Genomic DNA, 17591 nt, shown 5'->3' on the forward strand with positions numbered 1-17591 from the left:
CACGAGATTCTTCTTAATCAAATAATGGTCTTGATTTTTACAAGGAAGAATTTTGCTTTTAGAGTATGCATGACATATAATACTAAGATCATAAATATATTTTATTTAGCTATTTATTTTCTAATTAGAACTTATTTTCAGGAGTTTAATTTTAATATCCGAAAACATATTAAATATTAAAATATAATTTTTAATAAAATTATAGTAATTTTTTTGTAAGACCATCCACATCTCTGCAATCCATTTACACTTTCAATTGTGCCACATCAGCTTTTGCAATTATCTTCCACACACCTGCAATTCACCTACAACACTTTCAACTGTGTCACGTCAGCTTTTGCAATTACCACCTACACACCTGCAATTCACCTACACTTTCAAAAGTGGTCCCCACTACAACATTTATTAACTATTTATAAATTATTTATATATACATTCTAATTATTTTTTAATTAATAACATGTTTTATTTTCATTCAATGTTAATTAAAACGATTAATATATGATATAATATAATATAATAATTATATAATTTATTGTTTTAAATTTGAAACATTAATTTATTAAATCATATCAAAACACAACATTTATTGAATTAAAAATATTACATATAGATAGAAATAAAACGTTACATTAATCATTGTTTTCTTCTCCTTGAAATCGGCTCCAAATCTCTTCAACTATGACAGACCAACAACGAAAATTGTACGATAAAAAAATCCGTCAACTTTTAGACGAATTATTAATTATGCGTGATATATTATTATATGTAATTTTATATATTGGTTAATTGTAATGTATGTAATTATAAAATTTAATGTTTAAATTAATTTAGTTATAAAATATTTATATTTTTTTAAATAACATATATATATATGCATAGAATATTTTCATATAAGAATAATTAATATAATTAATAAATATATTAATATTATAAAAATTAATTTATTTAAATAATCAGAAAAAAAAAAAAATTTTGGAGAGGATGTTGATAGCCCACGTGGCTTTCAATGTGAATTGCAAATTTTGCAATTGAGATCCTACATGGCAGCAAGATACCTGACAAAAGTCAATTTGCAATTCAAATTGCAAGCCCCATGTGGGTGCTCTAAGGGTGGATATGCCAAATATGCAACCTATACAAGTGATTTATATGGTTCCAAAGTTAGTAAAAATCCAAATGCACAAACAATCTAACATCAAGATGTTGTACACAAGCTCAAAAAAAGAGATACAAACCACAAAGTAAATATCAACACGATATGCAAGTTCTAAGCATATAACAAGTTTACAACCAAATAATACGAGTATTTAAATCGGTTTCACATTACATCTAACAAAGAGAGAGTGCAAGATTTATGTTGCTAGGAGATTAGAATGTGCCAAGATCTATCAAAGCTTCCAAATGTCAAGAACACACTCACTTCAGGTGCACTAATGGAAACATCTTGAGAGAGAGTGTGTAAGAGGTGGTGTTTGTTGGAGAAGCTAAGCAAAAAGAATAAACAACAAAAGTGACAAAAAGAACACTTGATGTATAAAGCAAAAGGCAAAGCGGAGTGGACGAGGGAATGGGCTAGGCGTCTACATGTTGTAGGTGATTTGGTAGGGCAATCTAAGCTGCATGAAGAAGTCGTCTGAGAGAGAGAAGACAAACTGTAAAAAGCCAAAAGTTGTCGGGTAGCACCGTGGGTGAGGGCGCTGGACAATGCCTGCTACTCCATGGACACGAGCCACTTGAGAGTGTCAAGGGTGACTTATGGCGCATCCTAAGTCGCTCGACCCTAACATCGATGTTCCTTTTGACCTTTCTTTGTTGCAATATGCATATACATGGATAAAATGATTATCACAACGTTTTCTTTCCTCAAAGTTATAAAACATTTTTGAATCGTATAAAAGATACGAATTAAAACAAAATACATCCATTTTCAATACAATCTATCCTTTTAAGTAAAAAGAATCATGTGAGAATGATAGTTAAAATGAGAAGCGTAAGAAAGAATTTAGACCCTTAATTACCTTTAATCTCAAGCTATACATGAATTGCGCTTGATACGAGGATTGATTCAATGCATTTCATAATAATATGCATCCAAGATGAAGATCCCTTCTTACGTTTTTCACCTTAACTAGCCTTCTCATCGGAACCCAAAATACAAAGTTAAAATTTGACTCGATAACATATTTTGATTAATAACCCTATAATTAAAATACCTTTTAGGGGTGTTTGGGATTGCTTATTTGAAATAACTTATGTTTTTCTAAAAAAACACTTATCAACTTATTATTAGTCAGAAAAAATTAACTTTTTTTCAAAAACTTCTTATTACCAGTTTAACATCGGTACAAGTTGTTTATCCAAAAACTAAAAAATACTTATTAACAATATCATACTAAAATAAATCAATAAATTATTTTTATAAACAATCTTAAATACCCGTGAAACAAAAATAAAAGTCTTAGACATAATTCTCTTCAAGCATAATCGTGGTCAGTCGTCCTCAAAACGCGACCTACCACCCCCTCCTCTCTCTCTCTCTCACTCTGTTACCATTTTCATTTCATCTTCCTCTCTCTAATGTCTTCTTACCCAGATTCATCACCCTAACTGTATACAATCAGAAACAAGATTCAATTACAATTAGTACCCATCGATCGATCGGGTTTCCGTTTTGTTTCCGGCCAATTCCCAAATGTCGGCAATAAAGACATCGCCGTCGAGCCGATTCTTTACGTTCGGCCTCGTATCAGCATGGTACTCATCAAACATCGGGGTGTTATTGCTCAACAAATACCTCTTAAGCAATTACGGATTCAAGTACCCAATTTTTCTTACAATGTGCCACATGTCATCCTGTGCTTTGCTCAGCTACATTGCCATTGCATGGATGAAGATGGTTCCTTTGCAGGCAATCAGATCTCGTGTTCAATTCGTTAAGATATCTGCTTTGAGTCTAATCTTCTGTGCATCCGTTGTCAGTGGTAATATATCGCTTCGCTATTTGCCTGTCTCCTTTAATCAGGCAATTGGGGCTACGACGCCATTTTTCACGGCGGTTTTTGCATATCTCCTGACTTTGAAAAGGGAGGCTTGGCTTACTTATATCACCCTCATTCCTGTTGTTACCGGCGTTGTTATCGCCAGTGGGGTATGCTTAATATCTTCTCTTTTTTTCCTTTTCAATTCTTCTGCATATTGTTTGTTGGCATTAATTCGATGGTCCCTTAATGAAAAGGTTAGGTTTTAAGATATCATGGGAATTAGAGATGAAGACAGGAGAGTATCAAATTGTGTAAATTAATTGGAAATTTTTGTTGGTTTCTTGGTAGCTAATTGAGGGTAGACAGTTGCCATTGAAGTATATGGGAATTACAATTTGGGCAATGGAGTTCCAATTGTCTTTATATTCTTTGCTGTTTTCACTTCTCAGGGTGAACCAAGTTTCAATCTATTTGGATTTATAATGTGTATTGGTGCTACTGCTGCTAGAGCACTCAAAACAGTGGTTCAAGGGATGTTGCTTTCCTCTGAAGGGTAAAGAATTATTTATTGCATTTCTTTCCTGAAATGATCTTGCTAGATTGCCATAGATTTGTATGGAGGGTGCAACTGATGTGTGATTACTCTTCATTTTGGTTTAGGGAGAAGCTGAACTCCATGAATCTCCTTCTGTACATGGCTCCTATTGCTGTTGTACTTCTACTTCCTGCAACTATGTACATGGAAGAGAATGTTGTTGGCTTAACAATAGCGCTTGCTAGACAAGATTTTGGGATTGTCTGGCTACTGCTTTTCAACTCTTCCCTTGCTTATTTTGTTAATTTAACCAACTTTTTGGTCACCAAGCATACCAGTGCTCTTACGCTCCAGGTAAACCTCTTTGCCTCTTCGGTAGTTGTTGATGACTCTTTGTGCACATTTATTCGGAGTTATTAAGTTATGAAGCTTATGGTAGGGAGTCAGGTCATCATCTAGATTACATGTTACATTTTATTACATTAGTGTGGACTTGTGAAAAATATAGGATTACAGACTTAGGGATTGTTTGGTTGGTTTTCCATCAAGTCTCTGCATGGATAAAGTTGTCTGTCTAGATTAATCTGTTTGTATGGATTGGTAAGATTTTTGTTTGGAAAGATTTTTCATAGATGGAACGAGCATGTACTTTTTGGGGAATATGAGTCGAAGCAATAACAAGAATGTTCTATTTCACTCCCCGATGGGGGTTCTTTTCACCTAACTATACCCGCTACAATGCAATTATTATATATAAATGGACCTTTTGTCAAAATTCCAAAATGAAATTAAGTAAAGTGAAGCAAAACATCCGGATCATTAGAACTTTCTGGTATAGTTTTACCACTCGTTCAATCGGGAAGGACATGTTTGGAAAAAAAACTCAACTTTCTGCATAAAACTCCCCCTAGAAGCTTACCGAATAAATTACTTTCTATGTCATTAAGCCACTACCAATCAGTTATATACAACTGACCGAATAAGCCGAGTCCCATTAAGCTGCTGCTAACAAACTGGCAGGAAAGTTCAAATGAGAACCATGTATTATTCAAGACAATTACCCTGAATCTTATTCATCATGAATTTAATGCATTTTCGTACTTCAAGATATTGTGCATTTTTATCATGAATAGAAAGGAATTTTCATCATGAAACACCTAGGAAACATGAAGCAGGATAACTTCGTGTGTTGATAACAATTGGGTCCTTGTCTCCAGGTCCTTGGAAACGCAAAAGGCGCAGTAGCTGTCGTGGTCTCGATCTTAATCTTTAGGAATCCAGTTTCTGTGACTGGGATGGCTGGCTACACACTCACGGTCATTGGCGTTATTCTTTATGGTGAAGTTAAGAAGCGCAGTGCCAAATGAGATGACGTTTCTGTTTAACTTAAGCTGAGATGCCTCGTTTTTGCTTCTGGATTCAAGGGTACAGGAACGACCTCCTTGAGGACCTATAGGGTGTATGTGCTCACTGCTGGTGTCTTCCATCATCCCTCTAACATTCAAACTCTTTTTGGCACAGAAACCCTTGAAAAGAGGCCAACATATCTCTGATCTGAACTCCCCTGTTTAGAGTTCATATGGAGAAATTTCTTCTTTTCAGTAGTTTTGATATTGATTCTTTCAGGAAAGAGTTGTAGAATTAATCCCACAAAAATACATTATATCGGCTTTGTACTGATTCATTAATTATAGAACTTTGCAAATTTCCAGTTTAATATATGTGATTTTGTAACAACTCATGTATCTATGTGCAAATGAAGGTGAACCTGGTGTCTCCAGGTTAACAATGGTAGCAGAAAGTTAAACATTCATGAACAATCTGACTTTTCAGTGTCGGTCAACTCAATTCAAAGAACAGTGAAAATATGTTCTGATAAAAATGGGCATGGACACTCAGCAAAGAATCAATCAAACAAAAGAAAGCCGATAGGTTCAAAGTTTTAATCAGTTCCCTGGCATGGGAATAATCTTCAACCATAACCAATAAAAACAAACACAAGCAAAACAAACCAAAAACTTTGTTCATAAGATGATAACAAGTGTTTTCAAACTTCTGGAATAGAGGCGGTGGTTGGTGCTGCTGCGGCTGTTGCTGCTGCTGCAGAGCGTTTGATGGATGCAGACTTGATGAGATGATTGTAGCTTCCCTTCTCCTTGAATAGCTGTGAGAAATGATGCTTGCAGTACAAAATTCCCTCCAATGCTGCATAGTTTGATGGAGATAAAGAGCAGCCTCCATGGGAGCACTTGAAACATGATTTGTGGTATGCTTGGTTCTCCACTGTTACCTGAAATCAATCAATCTAGAATATCAGGTAAAGTATCATTTTCTATTAATGTAAATCAAATACATGTCAATTATGTTTGGTAAACTAGCTGATAAGCTAGTTGTTGGCTAAAAAGCAAACTTATAAACTAGTCCTATTTGATAAAAACTAGTTGATAAGCTGGATGACAATGTAAAATCACCTACTAAAACATGTTGATAAATTAATTAGAAAAATACAACGGGATAATTGGGGAAAAATGGAAAAAAGCCCTGTTGCTTGTTGAAATGCTGCTTAAAAAGAACTTTTCAAAAAGCTAGATTACGGCTGACAAAATGGGGTTTTTTTTACAATAAGCTAAGAACATAAGTTAACTTATGGTTGTACGTACCTTCTCCAGAGGATAAGCCGTTTTGCCACAAGTCGCGCATTTCTCTTGGGTCCCGGAGAACATGCCAGCAGCTTTGCTAGGTGACTTTGTCTACACATAAACAGACTTAAAATGCTGCTAACATATCCAATAATATATGTGTAAGAGAGACCGAAATTTTACCAGCATTGGAGATGACTTCTCTGCTGCCTTTGCAGCTGTACAAAATGATGCAACCATTAGAGATTCAAACTAATAACAATAATGAAACCAGTTCAAATAACGCAAAAAAGGACCAAATTTAGTGCGTAGACAAATGGGGATGAGATAAAGACTACGTGATTGGAAGTTTTTGTTGAAATTTCCACTCTCCTTGAAGAGCTGCTCGAAGTGAGGCTTGCAGTAGAGCACGCCTTCCATTGACGAGTAATTACTCAGCTGAAATGAAACTATAGTTACTATGCAATGTAAATTTATGTTAAACACTATGCTTGTGCAATTTTACTCAAGTAATCAAGTGACTTCACAACATGTAGTTAAAGTAGTTTTAATACCCCTTTTGCAGATTGAATTAGAGGTTAATATGGGAATTTCCCATCTCAAACACGAGATAAACCAAGTAACTTTTGACATGTGCTATAGAATTTCTCTATGCAAATGACTTCGATCTAAAGGGTTGAAGGGTATTTTAGTCAGACAATATATACACAGTCAAACAGCTATGAGTAATGGATATGATGAATTTGTTGATGAATAACATAAAAGATTATTATAAAGTTCCAAGATTTTATTGCAAATAAACATCATCCTTGCAAAAAATACCAAAAGAACATTAACTTTGCAGGAATCAGCAATTTCTGCCGAAAACTTGCTCTCCATGACGATTCTTTTTGCATCTGCAGTTTCACAATTCGTGTAAAACAGCGCAAAGCATAATGTTCGGTTTGGCATTTTCGTAAGTAACACAGCAATTTTGTACTAAAAAGTCAACCACCACAGTCCAGAAAGTCAATCATTCTTGAAAATCATGAATATCTTATAAACATTGTGCCCATCCATCAAATATGGATAAGTATATTACAAGAAATTTTGATTAGGATAATGACCTCTTAGCAGACATCTTAGATCCACTGGCACCAGACGATGATTACCAAGACCATTTACATTAAATCATGAACTATCTATCATATAGTTAAATGAAAAACTAACCTTTAAATCTTCTTTATAGGTAAATCATATGAAATAAACATCATAAAAATCGAAAGATCATCATCATACCTTAAGGGTACCTTTGCAATGGCTACATTTGAAGCAAGATTTGTGATAATCAATACCATCAGCAGACAAAAGCTCCACTGGGTAAACTGTCTTCCCACAAGCCTTGCATTTCTGCTGTGTTCCAGTAAAAGACATAATGACCCTTTTCCCCTCTGGATCTGATCTTGAAATCTTTATATCACCCTTTTCAATTCAGATTCAGTCTCAACCAATACCTGTAGAAGAAGAAGGCCCTATACGATTTCAACTTTACACACCCGATCTGGCAACATAAATTGATGAAAAGATCTGATAGTTTTTTTAACCCCATCGTAATCAAAGTTGCTTTTTGTTTCAAACACTAGTTAGGTTTGTTGATACCATCAATTTCAAGAAAGGGTAAGGAACATAAATTGTTGAAAATACCTAGTATTTTGAGACCCCATTATAGTCAAAGTTGCCTTTTCTGATTCATAGATGAGTGGGGTTTTATTGGTATTGTCAATTTCAAGAACAACATGAAAAGAAATCAATTGCTGAAAAGATCTAATATCTTGAAACCCCATCATAATCAAAGCTGTTTTCTGTTTCAAATATGAGTTGGGTTTTGTTGGTATCATCAATCTCAGTAACAATACGAACATAAATTGCAGAAAAGACCATCAAGTTTTTGAGACTCGATGGAAAGCAAAGAAAGATGAGATTACTATGTGTGCATACCTCGATATATTCAGAGAATTCGGTTCAAATTTGAGTTGGATTTGTTATCGAAGTCAAAGTTCTTCTGGTTTGCAGAGATGAAGAGAAATACAGAGGTCAAATAGTGGGAATGTTTAGACGCAGCGCAAAGAAATGGGCTTTCTTTGGGAATGCGTGAGATTTATATATCAACCAATGCTGGGGAAGAGATGTGCTTTTTGCAGCGTAGTGGATGGAGCGAAGCGGATGATAATGGAATAGCTCAATCATTCTTGACTGATCTACAAAACTAGTCCCTCAAGTATCTCGCAACATGCATATTTTGGGAACAAACTTCTGTTTTTCACATTTTGGTCTATCTTGCTTCATTAGATGAAAGATGAACCACGGGCCGGTAAGTAGTTACTAGGTGTCACTTACTTTTCTAGTAAGCATTATAAGGGCCGATAATCTTACTCGAACAAATATCAATAATTTTACTCGGTAAGTAGGAAATTTTTTTTACCTAGTAAGCGTTTCCTGGTAAAAAAAACCATACCAACAATCAATTTTAATAGGCGAGAATGTTACCCACCTAAGATAAGTGAATTATGTTGACTCTTGCCGGTAAAAGCTTATCCTGTAAACGTTTGGTAAATGACCCCTCGGACATCATAAATACACCCGCTCCATTCATACGTCAAATCGACATTATGTATAACGACTTGATAAGTGTACACAGGGTTGCACCGTTAAAGATGCACAAGGTTTGGATTTTTCGACTCTAAGCCTTCCAAACCCGTTTCAGTAAGCAAATAAACCTAGACTTTTTATAGGTTAGACTCTATGTAAAAAAATGGTCTCGACCGTTTTTTTCGAGCATTGAAAAATAAAAGTTGGCATGATCGAACCTTTGAATAATGACTTGGGCTTGGGCTTGAGCTTGCTAGGCCAGACTTTTTGAGGTTGAATTTCATGCTTTAGTTTTTTTCATGTTTTTTTAGACACCGAAATAAAATTTAAAATTTGTATATGTTAGATATGAAGGATTTATATTTTGTTTCAAAGTTAATATAATCTAATAAACATGTTTTTAGTACCAGTCTCAATTGTAACTTGACAAATTTAATTACTTTTATCGATTAAAGTGATCCATACATATATATATATATATATATATAAAGAGAGAGAGAATGAGCGATCAAATGCAAATCATCCAATTTGTATAAACCTTGCAAACTATCATCATCCGTCCATCTCATTGTTAATCTATGAAATTGTTTAATATAATACTTTTTTTGATGAAGTTGTTTCATATATGGTTATGAAATTGTTTCATATAATGCTTAATGAAATTTTAATGAAACTGTTTCATGTATTTTTCTAAAATTAAAATAATGAAGATGATAATATCAATTATTAATACCCTCCATAATAAAAATGATTAATCAACCTTTCATAATTACAAAAAAAATAAACAAAATGAAAATTTATGATTAGTTGAATGAGGTTTGTACGGTTTGTACAAATGACGTGGTTTGTAAAGTAAACTTCATCTCTCTCTCTCTCTCTCTCTCTCTCTCTCTATATATATATATATATATATATATATATATATATGAGCTTAATCAAATGAGAACTAGATAGTTTGTGGTAATTATGAGGTCCACTATATATAGGGACTTAATCAAATGAGAACTAGTCATTTCTTTAAATATATTATAGATACAATATTTGTTTAATTTCATTCATTAGGGGCCAATTTGTAATTGCCTTTGTTTTCCTTATGAAAAACGCATTGGTTTACGTTTGTGCTCATTCTATCTAGCGTTCGTTGACCAAACTCTTACAACTTTATTTAAAAAAGAGAAATATTTTTTATTTTATTTTTATTCTCATTTTCAAAAAAAAGACAATCTTGATCATAAAATCTCTGTAAAACTGAACTATAAAAATAGTAATAACAATTACGTCTTTTTTTATTAACCTGAATATCCAACATGTTATGCAAGCCGACTAATCCAGAAAAACCACCCGCTTCGCGGAAAGCCCGGAGTCACCGCATTTGAACATTCATGGTCACAAGAAGATTTTTATTCCTCATTAGATTCAAACCTAAGACCTCCAGACACTTTTGATCTTTGAAGACCAAGCTCAAATCAATCGGACACCACTCTTATAGTTATAATTACGTCTTTTGTATCCAAAAGGGAAAATAAAACGAGTTTATTTTAAATTATCATAATATATATATAATATTTTAATTGGTAAATTGTAAATTTTATTTCGATATTATTTATTTAAAGATATTATTATTAACATTAATATATAGATTTATTAAAGTATTTAATTTCGGTTTTTGTTTATATTATTTAATGTCTTAAATGCTTAATTACTTGTCAAATTATTTTATTAGATTATATCTTGATTAAAGATCACATTTACTTTTAAAACCAAAATACATAAACTATTGGGGAACAAACGTGGCCACATTGATAGCGTCCAAACCATTTTTCTATACACCTCAAACTATTAAAATATTTAAACATAATATTCCCACCATAAATATTACATATATTTTCTGACATGTATTTTTTTATTTGTTTTATTATCATAATTTAAAATTAATCTAGTTATGAAATAGAAATAATACATGAAAAATGACAAACCTATCAAATGTTTTATGTGTATCGAATTTCTTGAGAAATCGAACAAGATTATCGAGAAAATCCCGTAAGACTTGCGTTATAATTAAATATGCATAATTCAAATCAGTCGATACTTGGATGTAATATCAAATTTGGTAAGATATAGCTTTAGATGATACATTTTAAATCATCTTGTATAGGCTAATCAGATACATATTTGATTTGTTTTGATACTTTGTTCGTGTGTGGATAGTTTTTTATAGCTACAAAATCTGATATTTTAATCAATTAAATCTAAATATACGATTTTATGATGATATATATTTAAGTTGTGTTAAGTTTAGAGGTGATTATTCACGAATTTGGATCAAAGTTTTTTTTCTTGACTTGATAACTTGTTTTTTCCCGTCCTAGAAAAGGATTGGGCTTGTCCATGGACTAACATGCCTGATATGTTTTTTCTTTTATATTTTTAAGAAAATAAAACTTATATAAAATCACGGGTTATTTAAATTACATAACAATATTTTCAACTGGAAAAAAAAACATTAAAATTGACAAAACTTGATAAGAAATATAATTTCACAAAATATAAAATATGAAGATGTTTTATTCTAGAATTTATCAAATTTGGAGTGCAAATTTTCAACAAAAGATAAATAGGATAAGTGGGAATTGGGAGGAGGGAAATGTTGGTACGACTAGAATTAGATAGAACATAACTAACAAGTTGTCCTCATAAGTTATTTGATGATTTATATATTATATAATAATTAGAATTAACACAAATAAAGTAAATTATTAAATTAATTTAATGTATAGACGTTTTTACACATTTTTCAAACACATAAGTACATGCATATATAATATTACCAAATTTGAACGACAATTTGATATAATTGATGGTAAGTCGAAAAACCTGATTCGTACAAATGAGAAATAGTGTTTTATTCGGTTTAAGAGATCGTTATCAAAATAAATTATTAACCTAGATATCCAACCTGCTATGCGAGCCGACTAATTTGAGGATAAGGTATCCTGAAGTCACCTCATTTGAACCTCTGTGGCCACAAACGGATTTTTATTCCTCTTTGACCTTTGGAGCCCAAACTCAAACCAATCAGGCACCACCCTTGTGGTTGAGATTGTTATCAATTGGTGAAGACACGATGAAGATTGTTGCAACAATAATGGTTGTGGAGGTAGAGGCATTGGTGATTGATGGATGACGTTGGTTATGGAGTACGTGAATATGGTGGATAGTGTTTATAACATCCCAGATTAATCGTACAAGATATTGTCGCTTTGTCCACACACCTGGACTCATGGTTTTAAAATGTGTCTGATGTCTGATAGATGAGGTATCAAGTCTCTTGTAAGGCGACCAACCTTTGTTTCCCTCTCTAACTAATATGGGATCTTACAATCCACCCCCTGGGAGCCTAGCATCCTCGTTGGTATGAGTCTTGTTCCCGACTATGATACTATCTATGACATTTGAGGCTAACCGTAACATATATTGTTCGCTTTGTCCATACACTAGGACTCACGGTTTTAAAGTGTGTTTGATAAATGAGGTATCAAGTCTCTTATAAGACACCATTTGTTTTCATCTCCATCCAATGTGGGATCTTATAGTGTTGGTGGATGAGGTAGTTAGGGGTGATGTGTTGGTGGTGGGCAGTGGTGTTGGTAACCGATGGTGGTAGTTATGCTGGAGGTGGAGGTGGTTATAGTGGATGTGGATGTAGTGATGGCCGAGCTACTAATGGTGGTGGTGATCGGTGGCCGACAGTGATTGTGGATGACGTGAAAATGGTAGATAAGAATGGTGATGGTGGTCAACAGTGGTGGAATAGATAGTTGTAATCAATATGGTGGAGGGTGTGGTGGTGGTGTGTAATGAGTAGTGGTAGTGATAGTCGATGTTTGTTGTGATTATGGTCGAGGTGGAGGTGGTGATGGTCGATGGTACTAATAGTGGTGGCGATGGGGATGATGGTTGGTGGCCGACAAACCTGAAGATGGTAGATAGTGATGGTACAATGGTGGAGGAGGTAGTTGTGGCCGATATAGTGGAGATGAGGTGGCCCACGATGGTGGTGGTGGTGGTGGCGACGGCTGATGGTGGTTATAGAGGTGGTTGTTGCAGTAGAAGAGGAGGTGGAGGTGGCCAATGGTGGTAGTGGTGGCCGAAGGTGGTCATAGAGGTGATGGACGATGGTGGTTGATGGTCGACGTGGTTGTGGAGGTGGTTGAGGAGGTTTTTGTAGTGGAAGAGGTGGAGGTGGCCACGACTACGGTGGTGACCACTAAAACAAATATCATATTCAAGTTATATTTCAAACGAGGGTAAATTGATAATATTTTAGTTCTTGTCCCATTTTGTTCCACTTATTCGAAAAATCATCTTTTATCCCAGGTTATCCCAGTTCTTATCTTTTTCTCATGTCAAGCTAAACGTGGGATAAAGAGTTATTATCTTGTTTCATGTCGCACTAAACGTATAACAATGAGTTTTGTACCGTCCTGTGTTATCCCATATACCTTTAACTTGATCTAAATTCATTCATTATTTCAAATATGATTGTTGAACTCCGTTTTCTTAACAGACAGACAGGTGAAATCTAACGGGTCACTGCTCTCATAAATAACTCTATCAAAATTCCTTTTTCTTGTAAAAAGTTATGGATGCGTAATGACATTCGATTATCTAATTTTGTTTAAGAAGAAAATTTGTATAAAAGCCAAAAAAAGGGGGGTCCGTGGGGGTAATGATATTTATGGTCTGCACGTCATATTCCTTTTCACAGCCACAACTTCGACTTCACCGCCATATTCCTACATTTGACTTCCATCTTCTTTTACTTTTCTTTTTCTCCTATTTCTTTTTCATGATTGGATTATAAAATTCTTTATGCTTTTTCTTATCACCATTCTTCTGGTATCTAATAATCATAAACCACCGATGTACAAATTCGAATCCATATCAATACGCAGTATAATTCATGAATTCCGTGTGCATCTTCAATACCTTTAGAAAGATATACATTGTGTAGATTGCACCCTCTCTAGTTTTCTTAAATCCAACCATGCTTTTGTCTTCCTTCGATTCAGAGGATTGTACCCCTTAATACAAGAGCACAAATGTTAATTCAAGACATTCTCGTAACCTAAGAAAGCTTGAATCTCCATGTCTACTGGTTTTAGAGATATTGAAAATGCTCGAACTGCATGAAAAACGTAAATTTGGTAGACATACTACGTGACATCAATTATACCACACACGAATAAGTGGATAGCCAACATGTACATAACATATGTCTTTATTTACATTAAATGTATAAGGTCTCAATCATAGATGATGAACGTTCGTTCTTAAAACCCACATACAAGCGATGCTTAGTTATGATTCTCCTTATACAATTCCCTTGAATCTTGATTTTTTTTCTATTAACCTGGATATCCAACTCGCTATGCGAGTCAACTAATCTCAGAGCGACCACCTGCTTTGCAGATAGCGGCCCGAAGTCACCGCATTTGAACCTCCGTGGCCACAACAAGATTTTTATTCCTCATTGGATTTGAATCTGAGACCTCCTAGTACTTTTGACATTTACAGTCAAGCTTAAACCAATCAAACATCTCTTTGAACCTTGAATTTTACTATTGTGGTGAAATACAATCCGTGAGTATGAATTACAGGTATTTTTAACCAATTTTAATTTTTTATTTTCTTTATGAAAAATGAAACAAATAATAATTTTTTTTAATAAATATTTATGAAATAAATTCGATTAGATTTGTTGGGAAGGTGGGGCATGGATGCCAAAAAGTGTAGGATTGGAACGTGCTTTTTCCAGGACATAATAATAGGAGTGCCCCTAGTAGATTAATTGCACATTATTGCCCCTTGACAGGTAATTCATTTCATTTTTTTTCATCTTTTCATTAATAAAATTTTAAATTAACGATGGTGTTTGAAGGTCTACTTTTGATTAAAAAGAATGTTAAAAGGAATACCGTTGATGAAAAGGATATGAACAGACATCGATGGTGATGTTTCTTATGCTTCTTGTAGGGGATCACTGTTGCTCATACCAGTGTGGCTGCTAAGCAGTTAAATTGATTTGTGGCGCAAGTTGTTATCCTAATCTTGTAAAAATGCAAGAAACTAGAGCTTTCGTTATGAATTATAATCATCATGATGGGTTCATCACGCAATTGAGAAGCTCCACTTAGTAATTGCATTCACAACTCTTTAATCATTGTTCTCCACAGTGAAGGTAAATATAACCGATACCTAAGTTTTTATCTTTAACTATGAGTGAAACCATTTTCTTACAAACTGTAAAGTTTATACTCTTCTGAGTGCATCTTAAATCAGACTCAGATATTAATTACCCATTATAACTTATTTAACTTTAGTGATAGACAACAATCATAGATGTAACAATTGACTCATTTCACTAGAGACAAAATGGTAAGTTTTGAAGATGTTGACTTGTGCTAAAACAATTACAATAAAAATGTTCGTCCAAGCTTGTGAAGTTAGCTCAACTGATAATAAGGTTTGAGCCTTTAGGGAACATTCTCGGAGGTCATTTGTTCGAGTCTTGGGATTTTTTTGGTTGTCTTATGGGCTCTGGAATTAGTCAAGATGCGCACAAACTGGTCTGGATACCCATGATTAACAAAAAGAAGATGTGCGATGCTAAGAACATAATGCATATTGCATAATATCTTCGAGCCTTTTAGATATAAAACAAATGATGGGCCTTTGCCCAATGCTAGGCCCAAAAGACTATGACGGACGGGTTACTCAAATCTGAAGCCCAATATAACAAATTCTGTCTCAAGTAAATTCATCAGGGAAAAATGAAAATTGACAATTTATCAAATCTGCATCCATTCAAAAGGAAAATTTAGGGGTTGTTTATTTACTTCTTAATTGTTCAATTAAGAAAGAGCATCTAAATCGTTAAAATAAATCTTGTTTGGAAAAAAAAATATGTCTCTAAATGGTTCTAAAATCATTTGAATGATTTTGTATCTTGGGTCTCCCTTGATCATTCTGCACCCTAATTTAATTGTAAACAATTACTAAAGAATTATATTTTATTTTTTATTATATCATTAGAGCATCTTAATCATTCTGAACACTAAATCATTCTGCATGAAACCATTCAACAACTGTCAAACAGCCCCTTGATGAAAAACAGAAAACAGGATTAACACCATACTAGGAACTACGTACACCAATTTATATACCTAATCAACACAGTAATCACCATTGAAATCAATCTACAGTCATCCATGGAGGGATTAACAACAATTTCCTCCCTAATCAGTCGTCATATGATCTGTAATCTATTCATATCAATCTAAAAATTATCACTATCTCAAGTAATTTGAATAACCAATTACCAGTAATAGGAAACAGAAAACGATATCGTACACCGCTGCTGGGGAGATGGAACCACCGTTAGAGAAATTGATTTGGAACTTCATACTCATGTTGGGAAACAAAACCCCCCAATTTTGCCATGTTCCCCCACTCCTCAAAGCCTGATTTTTGGTGACAGATTCATTTGCATCAAACAGTTCGTAAATGTACACATCCGCCACCCCTTCTTTCCTCAGCGGCGTCCCTTTACCTGATCGGAGATGATTAACTAAACCTTGCAAGTACATCTTAGCATAAACGCCACGTGCTTCTGCTTCAGTGGAGGGATCGAAGCACGGCCACCCTGTCTCCGCCACAACCACCGGAATGTTCTCGTGTCCAGCGACAGCCATCGCTGCAATAACAGCATCCACCATTAGATCGAACAAGTTGCGGTATCTGACGCCGGTGACTGTATCATCTCTAAAGTTATAAGCGAGTTCTTGAAACAGTGCGAATCCGATTGGGATCTCCGGTCGTAATTTGTAGACGGAGTAGGGGTACAAATTCACGAAGAACGATGAATTTGTTTCGGTTAAGAGCTGGAGTAAGGGTTTGATGACGAATTTACCAGCGGGTTCTTGGAACTCAGCCGACGAAGGCGGAAACGATGTCGTCATGATGTTGACAAAGGAGAAAGTTGTGGAGACGGTAATTTGCCGAATCCCCACGTCCACGAGGGAGCGATGGACGTTACGAATAGCAAGAAGGAGGAGGTCGGCGGTAGTAACATCGCCTTCAGCGAGGACGTTATTTCCGACGGATATGGCAGTGATCTGCGCACGCGGGTAGAAAGGGATGACGTGCTTGTAGATCCAGAGGGAGGCGGCAGAACGGTTGCCGGAGATGGAAGGAATGAGTGAATTAGGAATGACGAGGAAGAGAGAGATGTTAGTGTAGGAGAAAGCTCGGATGATGTCAGGGTCAGCAACAGGGAGGCGGACGGCGGTAATCTTTAGGGATTGGAGGACGTCGACAACCTTTTCCGGTGGCGGGAGAGTTGGGGAGGAGATGTAAGTAACGCCGATTGTGGTGGCGGTTACGGAGGAGAAGAGGAAGAGGAAGAGTAGAGAGAGAAAGGTGATGAGAGAGAGTGAGTGGGACATAGTTACAGGGTTGTGTAGATGGAGGGGATTTGGGGATTCAAAATTACGCCTAATGGCGTATGATAGCAAAAGTTGGTCGTTTGCTCCGGTTTAACTGTTTACCTCCTCGTCACTCGTCAGTATTGGCGGGAGTTTACGGTTGGGCTAAAATTGGAGTCCACAACATATAAACAAATAATTTTGTATTATTTTTATTTTTTATATAAATTATCATATAAAAAATAAACGACTCATATGAGTTTGTAAAGTTGTTACTAATTAATTGGTTCGTAAATGATCATGCATACATGTGTGTATA

The 17591-nt window shown here is 34.9% G+C and overlaps 3 protein-coding genes across 4 annotated transcripts; 1 reads left to right on the forward strand and 2 right to left on the reverse strand.

Annotated features, from left to right (window-relative positions):
* Window positions 1–2542: 2542 nt before the first annotated feature.
* On the forward strand, window positions 2543–5044 carry LOC112524806 (probable sugar phosphate/phosphate translocator At3g11320). Its single transcript, XM_025134759.1, has 4 exons — window positions 2543–3151; window positions 3434–3537; window positions 3645–3873; window positions 4737–5044. Exons 1-4 carry the CDS (start codon window positions 2696–2698, stop codon window positions 4884–4886), a joined length of 939 nt encoding a protein of 312 aa, XP_024990527.1. The 5' UTR covers window positions 2543–2695; the 3' UTR covers window positions 4887–5044.
* A 326-nt stretch (window positions 5045–5370) lies between these two features.
* On the reverse strand, window positions 5371–8316 carry LOC112511055 (LIM domain-containing protein WLIM2b). 2 transcript variants are annotated; one of them, XM_025116430.1, is made up of 6 exons: window positions 8136–8316; window positions 7437–7651; window positions 6497–6596; window positions 6342–6376; window positions 6180–6269; window positions 5371–5809 (listed from the first exon to the last, which is right to left on the reverse strand). In XM_025116430.1, exons 2-6 carry the CDS (start codon window positions 7569–7571, stop codon window positions 5567–5569), a joined length of 603 nt encoding a protein of 200 aa, XP_024972198.1. In that variant the 5' UTR covers window positions 7572–7651; window positions 8136–8316; the 3' UTR covers window positions 5371–5566. The 2 variants fall into 2 exon arrangements, with proteins under 2 accessions (XP_024972198.1, XP_024972209.1); XM_025116441.1 differs by having other exon boundaries at window positions 7437–7669; window positions 8136–8292.
* A 7822-nt stretch (window positions 8317–16138) lies between these two features.
* LOC112522805 (glucan endo-1,3-beta-glucosidase 7-like) lies at window positions 16139–17293 on the reverse strand. The gene has a single exon (XM_025132119.1). It carries the CDS (start codon window positions 17291–17293, stop codon window positions 16139–16141), a length of 1155 nt encoding a protein of 384 aa, XP_024987887.1.
* Between the last annotated feature and the right edge of the window lie 298 nt (window positions 17294–17591).

Source organism: Cynara cardunculus (assembly GCF_001531365.2).
Source record: "Cynara cardunculus var. scolymus isolate 2C chromosome LG 1, CcrdV1, whole genome shotgun sequence".
In the NCBI taxonomy this organism is placed as follows: Eukaryota; Viridiplantae; Streptophyta; class Magnoliopsida; order Asterales; family Asteraceae; genus Cynara; species Cynara cardunculus.